The 10,000-nt window shown below is 41.0% G+C and overlaps 1 protein-coding gene across 1 annotated transcript in view; it reads right to left on the reverse strand.

Annotated features, from left to right (window-relative positions):
• The window catches only part of LOC125029918 (receptor tyrosine-protein kinase erbB-2-like), a 35,278-nt gene that overhangs the window by 23,934 nt on the left and 1,344 nt on the right, over positions 1-10,000 (reverse strand). Inside the window, exons 2-4 of the mRNA XM_047620105.1 lie at positions 4,022-4,150; positions 3,822-3,938; positions 2,263-2,267 (exon numbers count right to left, since the gene is read on the reverse strand). Of these exons, the coding sequence (XP_047476061.1) occupies positions 2,263-2,267; positions 3,822-3,938; positions 4,022-4,150 (251 nt within the window). The remainder of the gene's footprint in view (positions 1-2,262; positions 2,268-3,821; positions 3,939-4,021; positions 4,151-10,000) is intronic.

Here is a 10,000-nt window from a genome sequence, read left to right on the forward strand (position 1 = left end):
CTTCCATTTTTTAGCAGAGCCCGTTTTTACAATTCGTTAATTTTTTTTCTAAAATTTAATCAGTTTTGGCTCCTTGAAATAAGTGTTTTTAATACTTCTCTTATTAGTAATTAAATTAGCCGGTGGCCCTATGTCTGTAAATTTCCCGGGAGAGCATTATGAGCGCTATTTCTATCTGTTATGGCTTTCTTGGTGTCGTTGTTTATACATGGAGCAGAAAGACGTCTATCTTTTACTTGCAAAAAAAGGGAGCGATGGCGTCATGCGTCTTTCATCGTTCCGTAAATTTCCATTTGCCATTTTTGTCTGCATTAAGGGTTGCAAAATTTCTAAAAGAATTGTTTCTTTGGCAAAAACTTTTTGGCATAATATGAGATTTCTTTTATTTGGGTTTTAATTCAGGGAAAAACTTTTTAGGGACTGGTGTCGTTTTGATTTGAAATCGTGGTCGGCAACATGGCATGGGATGACGTTTGTATGGAGAATGATGTCAGCTCTGTTTGTTATTATTACATCAATTAATAGCAAGGGGTTTTCTGTTACCCCGTTGATTTGTTTGCCATTTTTTTTTAATTTTTTTTTCCTTTTTAAATTTTAGATAACTTTGTTTGGGCTTTTTTTAAAACCCCCTTTTTGATGAACCAGAATGAATAGAGGTTTCTGTTTAAATAACATTTATTAAAAACTTTTTTCTAAATAATCAAAAGTTCCCGAGAAAAACCAGGGGGGTTGCCTTTTTGGGCTGGCCTACGATAAATGACGAAAAAAATATTGATTGTACTTTAAACCCAAAAACCCTCTAGACTGCGTTTTTTTAAAAAACTTTTAGGGTATATATATTTATTTATATATATATAAAATATATATATATTAGAGAGAGTGAGAGAGAGAGGAGGAGAGAGGATAGAGGAGGGGGAGAGGAGAGGGGAGAAAACCCAACGGGACGGGACATGTTAAAATCTCCAAAGAGAAATATCAAAGGAGAGCGAAATGATCAAACTGTTTGCGAGAAAATTCCACAAGAAATTGCCCCGCCTGCCCAAGCTCTAGTCGGGGAAAGGGCACCCACGTACTTCCTTTCCATTTTCTTTTCCCTTTTAAACGGAGTGGACCCCCTTTCAACCAGAAAAAACTTTTTACTTTTGGGAAACGATGAAGGCAATAATAAACACAACAATCGAATTGAAAACGATTTTGTTTTTTCATTTATTTTCTATCGCAAACATTCTCACGCACTCAGACAGATACACGCATACACAACACACACACACTGCATGTCATTATTCATTCCTGAGAAAATATCACAACAGGATAAAGAAAAAAACAAAAATGGGCAAAAAACTAAACAAAAACAAAAACAAAAACAAAAAAAAGGGGAAAATAAAGAAAAGGGAAAAAGGAAAAATATATAAACAAAAGGGTTTCCGGAAATTTTATTTCACGTTGGGTTCGAAAATTCGAAAAATTTTTTTAAGCTCTTTTTGCGGAAAAATGCCCCCCCCCCCCCCTAACAAAAAAAAAAAATAATAATAAAAATAAGAAATAAACGGCACAAAATAAAGTTGGAGAAAAACGGAATTGAAATGGAAGCAGGAAGAAAAGTAAAAGTAATAACAGAGAGAAGAAAAGGAGAAGTCTATTAAAAACACACACACACACACACACACACACACACACACACACACAGAGAGCCGTCTATTTGCAGAAGGTATAATGGCGACAAATTTTATTTAAAAAACGAAAATTATTTCCCCAGACTGCATATTCCTTTTGTGGCTTCAGTTATGCTCGTATCATTCCCTTATATATCATAGCCAAAAATATATAAATAAGATGAAAAGCTCTAAGACTTACATTGTTATATTGTTAGTAGTACAGTACGTTGTGGCTGTCTGAAAACAATTCAGTATAATTGGACCTCTGATCCGATCTTGCGAAAACTCATTGTTGGTTCGCATTGTTTTCAAGCCAATCGAAGCAAGAATCGAAGAGGAGAGATTCTTTAGTGAGGCAACAACCCTCACTGTTTCATAGGGTTCTAATAGTTATTAGAATAGACAAGATGTGATTTGTAATGATAGCAACAGTTGCCTCTCAGAGAATAACAAGCAGCCTGTCCCATATGGCTTGCATCTTTAAGTCTGAAAACCGCTATTCACCTTTATGGTAATTAGGTACAGACCGTTCTGGGCTGTTATATAAATTAGCAAGCCAGGCAGTTACTCAAAACAGTTCATAATGGAGAGCAGCTGATTCCTTTACCTTCGCTGGAAACCGGCAGAGATACTAGAGGTTAAAGCCTATCCGCCGAGCCCCAAATTTTGGGTCTCCGTTGGAAGAAAATAGTGATACGTTTTCATATATTTTACTTTTCTTACGAGTATTAATTTCAAGAGAGGTTTCTATCTGTATACACTTGCAGGGCTCAGTCATAGACAAATGAATGAATGAGGGAAAACAGAGAAACAGACAAAAAAGGGCATGAGAGAGAGAGAGAGAGAGAGAGATTGGGAAAAGGAGAGGAAGATGAGAGGAGGAGGGAAGAGAGAGAGGAGAGGGAGAGAGAGAGAGGAGGAGAGAAGGAGAGTTTGGAGAGAGAGAGGAGGGGGAAAAGGGGGGAAGGTAGAGAGAGGAGAAAGGGGAGAAGAAGGGTGAGAGAGAGAAGAGAGGTGGGAAAAAGGGGAGAGAAAAAAGGTGAGAGGAGAGAGAGGGAAGAAGAGAAGAAGAGAGAGAGGGAAAAGAGAGAGAGGAGAGGAGAGAATGAGAGAGAGAGAGGAAAGATGGAAAGATAGAGTGAAAAAAAGAGGAAGGGAAAAGAGGAAAAGTGGAAAAGAAGAAAAGAGAAAGAAGGGAAGAGGGAAAAGAAAAAGAGGAAAGAGAGAGAGAGGAGGGAGAGAGAGTGAAAAGGGAAAAAGGGAAAAAAGATTGAATAGAGAGAAAAAGGGGAAGAAGAAGAAAGATAAATAATGGGTGATAGAGAGAGAGGAGAAGACGAGATATACAGATAGAAGAAAAAAAGAGGATAGAGACAAAACAGACGGACCAAATAGGCCCAGAGTAGAGAGAGAGAGGACGATAAATAAATAGGTTTAGATAGATAGAGGAGATGGGATGACAGGATAGCAGATAAAGAGATAGAGACAGACAGACAGACCGATAGACAAGAGATAGAGAGAGAGAGAGGAGAGAGATAGAGAAGATTAATAAATAATTAGATTATATGAGAGGGGAGAATAGGAAAGGTATACAGATAGACAGAAAGTGATAGAAGACAGACGGGACAGACGATAGACAGAGGAGAGAGGAGAGAGAGGAGAAGAGAGATAGAACAGAGATTTACAGATAGACAGAAAAAGAGATAGAGACAGACAGTCAGACCGATAGACAGAGAGAGAGAGAGAGAGGAGAGAGAGAGGAGAGAGAGAGTGAGAGAGAGAGAGAGAGATGATGAGAGAGAGAGATAGACAGAGCGATATACAGATAGACAGAAAAGAGATAGAGACAGACAGACAGCACCGATAGAAAGAAGAGAGGAGGGAGGAGAGAGAGTGAGAGACGAGAGAAAAGAGAGAGAGAGTGAGAGAGAGAGTGAGAGAGAGAGAGAGAGAGAGAGAGAGAGAGAGAGAGAGAGAGAGAGAGAGAGAGAGAGAGAGAGAGAGAGAGAGAGTGAGAGAGAGAGAGACACAGACAGACAGAGAGAGCACCAAAAAACACACAGAATATAAAATACAGCAAATTATTACATAACACCTCGTCCTCCTCCCGGCTCTCTCTCCCCGGAGCGCAAATCCCACTGCTTATGAAGGCCCTCACCCCCACACCCTCACCCCCCCGCACGAGCCGCCATGAGCCCCAGCCTCGGCCACTCGACGCTCCAAGACTCTACGAGCGCCGACCGTAAGGCCTTGATTCGCGTGACGTCGCGTGGGAATATAAACCTTGGGAGCATGAGGCGTTAGGTCATGCACTCCCTCTTGTAGTGCAGGGATTACATGGCGCGTCTTAATCACCTCCCTCGCACCTGGGGATTTACCTGAGCTTCCTGCGGTGTCGCTCTGGTAATCGCCCTCTCGCTCTTCTCTCCTTCTCCTTCTTTTGCTTCACTCTTCTTCTGCCGATTCTCCTCTCCCACGTCTCGTTTCCCGTTTGTCTGTTAGATGCAGAGAGACATGCATGCCTAATTGTGAAGTTGTCTAATCTTACATAGCAATGCATTTTTCTGTTTTCTTTTCTTCGAGGAAAAGAAAACTGACTGACTGTCTGTCTGACTGACTGATTGACTCTCTCTCTCTCTCTCTCTCTCTCTCTCTCTCTCTCCTTCTGTTTCTCTCTTTTTTCTCTCTCTCTCTCTCTCTCTCTCTCTCTCTCTCTCTCTCTCTCTCTCTCTCTCCTTCTGTTTCTCTCTTTCTCTTTCTCTCTCCCTCTCTCTCTCTCTCTCTCCTTCTGTTTCTCTCTTTCTCTTTCTCTCTCTCTCTCTCTCTCTCTCTCTCTCTCTCTCTCTCACACACACACACACACACACACACACACACATTCTTCGTGCGCGTGTTTTCTCTTCCCGGACAGCTTAAAGTTTGTTAATTTGAACCAATCTGGAACTTGGAACATTTCTTTCCTGGAAGATTTCGGAAACGAGGTTTCGTGTGGAAGGAAACTATAAGAAAATTCCAAGACGTATTTTCCTTTCTGTTTTATATCTCTGAGTCTAGCCGCCGTGGTGATCGGACGTGTTTTTGCCTCCTCTCCGCCGCAGCCCCGCAACTCAGCAAATCATGCCTTCTCATGGTCCCGCAATGTCAGAGGGTAATCTGACCCCTCCCCCGGTTTTGAGGGGGCCAACCAGGGGGCATCCCTGGTGCTTCCTCGGGCAGCTAGCACGAGCTCTTATCCCCAGAGAGAAAGGGGACCCTTGGCCCAGGGTAATGTGCTTCCCTCCCAGGGTTCCGGGACCTCAGCCCTAGGATATGGGCCCCCCGGCAGCGTGGGTCAGAGCTACCTCACCGCCCACGAGGATGGGCACCCCCATGGCAGCCAGGGTCAAGGCTGCCCCCCGGCCCAGGGTGAGGGGCCCCTTCACAGCAACAGCAATAATACAAGTGATAAAACAATATATCAATTCGGCAGTGTAACAATAGTGCTAAACACAATTCTGTGTTTCGTTGCTACTAAACTAGCATGGCCAAGGTCGGTCATCTGTGATCAGATAAAAAAAAAAAATATTACAGGCCGGCTGAAATTGAACAAGCCCATAACATAGTAATCAGTTTGTCCGACTCTAGAAAACCCAGGAACACGACACGGGACGCTAAGCGGATGATAAACATTATCGTGCACACTATGATTGAACAGTATGTCGGTAATCCAAACATAGTGTTCGCAACAACTACAACAGACACTCCCCCAACAGACTGGTCACCGCCTAAGAAATCAGGTATTTCTACTTCTTTTGTTAAATTTTTCCAAAGGAGCACAGACCAAGAAACACAGACCTGTAATGGGCCCTCCTGCACTGATCAAAATCTGATCGAGAACAAAATCGACTTGTTGATCGGAATGTTCTCCGAGCAGCAATTGTCCATAAATAAAATCATTGGGCAAGCAAAGGTCACATCGGTCACACAGGAACCCCCCTACCCCCCATCCCCCACCCGTGATCAGACCACGTACGAAACCTTCCCTTTCACATCTCCTTCCCCAGTCACAACACCCCTTACCTCCACCCCAAACCCCTCCTCCACACATTCCACGCCCATACCCACGATCGGCAGTCCTCCTCTCCCACAACCTTCCCCTCTCTCCCTGCCCGCGGCCAGCCAGCTGCCTCGCGCCCTTGCTGACTCGCCGGCCTTCAACTATGCTGAGCCACCCACGTGCCCCTCGCCCGGCGCTCCTAGCCAGCAGACCCCGGCCCATACAGACCCCCCCGCCTCCCCTAAGTCCACTAAGAGCCCTCCTGCCGTCTGACCCAAAACCAACACGCCAAAGAAGAACAAGGCTGAAGCTTCTACACACGTAACACCTAAACGGAGCTTCAGAAAAAAAAAAAAAAAAAAAAAAAAAAAAACAGAACAACAGGAACAACAACAAGCAAACCGAACAACTCGACCCCAACCGCCACTGGGAGGAAACAGCTCAGCAGCAGGTGCAAGGGGCTACCGCCCTACCCACTGCCCCCCCCCCCCTCCTCCAGCAGTGCCACCAGTCATCATTAACAACTATGCAGAACGGTCCATACAAGATGTTAATGAAGACGGTTACACAAAAGTTATATCGAGAAACCAGAGAAGAAAAGACAAACAAGACCGAGAACACCAAAGCCGCTAAAGGGAGCAGATCGTCCGGACACAGTCTACCTTTACATCACCAGTTGTCACCCAGACACAAACGAAGAGGACATTGAACAACGCTTATCAGAAAAGTTTAAAAACATCTCAAGTGTAAAAGCCCATAAGACAGTGATGACACACGACTACTACACCAGCTTCACGGTGTCAGTAAGGGGAAAGGACATAAAGCCCGAGTTGTTTATAGACTCTGATACTTTTCCCGACAACGTTAAAGTATTCTTAAACAGAAACAAGTACAAGCGCGATCAGAATGTTTGACAAGGCAACGCCGTCAGCGTTACCAGTGACTAGATCGCATAATGCCATAAAAATAGAACATATCAATGCTCAGTCTCTCCTCGGACATTTTTAAGAAATTAAAATGCTAGTTGAGGAGAGAATCATAGACATATTATGCATAAGTGAAACATGGCGCCACCAGGAAATGGTCAGTAATTTCGTCAATATTCTAAATTTTAAACTTTATAGATGTGATGCAGGGCGAGGAGGAGGAGTATGTATATATGTACGGGATACCCTGAAGTCAAACAGGATATCTACTACAGCAGTTAACAATACTGCCGTAGATGTCTGGGTTACCGTACAAAGCAACATGCTTCCTTCCTTCCTTTATTGTTGGCGCTGTCTATAGGCACCCCCATGCTACCTCGGAATCTTTTGAATACATTGAAAAGGTTTTCAGAGAAATGTTTTTAAAAAAGAAACCGCTTTTCATCTTAGGTGACCTAAATGATGATTTAACAAAATCTAATGCTAAAGAAAAATAAATTAGAACAAATAATAGACAAACCTACACGAATTACAGTAAACACCTCTTCTCTATTAGATTTAATAATAACTAACAGATCAGACCTCATCCTCCACTTCGATGTCATCCCGTGCCATGTTGCTGACCATGAACTCATCACGATGACGTTAAATATAAAGAAAACAAAGAGACCACCAGTAATGAAAACGTTTCGCTATTTTAAACACTACGATCCTAAATCTTTCTGCGAGCTTATCTTGTCTAAAGAAATGACACTATCAAATATTTAATTGACAGATAATGTAAACAATCAAGTAACTATCTTAACAGAAGTTATTAAAAATAGCATTGATTCGCTGGCTCCCTACGTAACACGAACCGTCAGACGTCCCCCTGCTCCATGGATAAACGACGACATTAAGAGAGCCATTAGCGATAGATATAATGCCCACCAAACTCTTAAAAGTAACAGAAATGAGGCTGCCTTTCAGATGTATTACAAAGCAGAAAAGAAAAATGTAAAAGTGCTAATTCAATGTGCAAAAAGAAATTACTTCAGAAATAAATTCACAGAATATAAGAACAACTATGATAAAACATGGAAAATTGTTAGAACACTAGTGCCTCACAACAATCACCTCACTAGTGATTGCACAAGTCCCATACAAAGAACAGACCATTTTAATGACTTTTTTTCAAAAATTGGTAAACTAACTTACGAGAAAACAATTGCTTCTACATTACAACAAAATACAGATCGGAAAAGGATTACAACTAATTTTTCAGACCACAACCAGTGGACGTAGAAACAATCATCTTAGTAATAAAACACCTTAGCGAAACAAATGCTGTAGGAGTAGACGGTATTGCTTTGCGCTTTATCAGAGATAGTCTACCCACAACTCTACATTATTTGACGGTCATTGTTAACACCTCTCTGGTCACTGGTGTCTTTCCATCGCTTTGGAAACATGGTATAGTAACACCAATGTTCAAGTCGGGGGATATAGACGATGTCAATAATTATCGCCCTATTACTATACTCCCTATATTATCCAAAATTCTTGAAAAAATTGTAGCAAATCAACTGACGAATTTCCTGGAGGCCAATAACTTATTATCTAAAACACAACATGGTTTTAGAAATAGGTTATCAACTGAAACAGCTTTACTGCAAATCACTGAGGAGATTTATAATAACGTTGACAAAAATCAGGTAAATTTACTCACATTATGCGGCCTTTCTAAGGCTTTTGATAGTGTTAACCATGAAATTCTCCTTAACAAATTAGTAAATCATAAAATTGATACCTTTTGGTTTACAAGTTATTTATATACAAGGACCCAATCGGTAAGAATCAATAATAGTATATCATCAAAACAAGAAGTACCTTTTGGTGTTCCGCAAGGATCTATTTTAGGTCCGATCCTATTTACAATTTTCATAAATGATTTATCAACAATAGCAGATAACTGCCTTCTAGTGCAGTACGCCGATGATTCACAGTTTCTTCATAGTGATTCAGTAAACAACTTAAATACATTAATAAGAAACGCGCAAGCTACTCTAACACAAACAAAACCCAGTGACACAACCATAGAATTTGAAGGCTGCTCTATCAAACCGAGCACTTCAGTGAATAATCTAGGAGTACAAATAGACAGATTCATGACATTTGAACCACACGTTGACAAAATACACAGAAAAGTAGTGGGTACCCTGGTATATCTTAATCACATACGAAATCAGATCACTACTGAAACTAGAATCTTGGTCGTGTAAACTCTAGCTCTAAGCATAATTAACTATTGTTCAAACATTTGGGGTTCGACTAATAAAACCCAGATGCAAAAAGTGCAAAAATTACAAAATTTTGCTGCCAGAGTAGCACTAGGTAATATCAGTAAACTTGATCACATCACCCCACATATCAAAAAAATGAAATGGTTAAAAGTTCACTCTAAATGCAGCTATGACACGTGTTTATTTATTTACAAACTTATTCATGGGAATTATCCGAATTGGTTAATGGCCTTGCAAACCGTAGGGAACACATCAGGTGTCCAGACACGCCAAGTAAATTCCCTTTTTATCAAGAGATCGAATACCAATACAGGGGAACGACAAATGGAAATGCGTGGACCCAAGTTATGGAACATGCTACCAGATAATTTAAGAGGCATTAACAACTTCTGTAATTCTAAAATGAAGTTAAAAGAACACTTCTTAAATACTCAAATGTAAATATATATATATATATATATATATATATATATATATATATGTGTGTGTGTGTGTGTGTGTGTGTGTGTGTGTGTGTGTGTGTGTGTGTGTAAAGAATAACCATTGTAATTTAATGGAATAAAATGTTTTGACTTGACTATGTGTAATTCTTCTTCTTTTAAGAATAAGAACAGTGGCCATAACAGCGGTAATATTTGAATCCACAATGACGGTTTTGGAGAGGGAGATAGTTAATTTCTTTTGTGAAAAAATTCTGTCTGACTGTCTGTCAGTCTTCTTGTCTGTCTGTCTGTTTGTCTGTCGGTCTGCTAGCCGCCTACCTGTCTGCCTGCCTGCCTGCCTGCCTGTTTACCCGCCTGGCTATCTATCTGTCTGCTCCCCTTCCCCTCACTCTCTTTCTCTCTCTTCGTTGCAAGTTGGCGAAGGAATCGTTTCGTCTTGCCAGAATATTCTCTTCTCTTAGAATTCCCTTTCGCGTTTTTTCTTCATCCTCTCTCTTAATTATTGTCTTTCTGTTGTCTCTTGCCACATTTTCCTCTTAATCTGAAACATCAAAATCACAGGATAGCTGAAACTATCTAATACATAAACAGTATAATTAGATAGAAAACGTATACATAGACGTAAGATAAACAGGAAGGTATATATAAGTGTTACGTC

Source organism: Penaeus chinensis, chromosome 10 (assembly GCF_019202785.1).
Source record: "Penaeus chinensis breed Huanghai No. 1 chromosome 10, ASM1920278v2, whole genome shotgun sequence".
Lineage (NCBI taxonomy): Eukaryota > Metazoa > Arthropoda > Malacostraca > Decapoda > Penaeidae > Penaeus > Penaeus chinensis.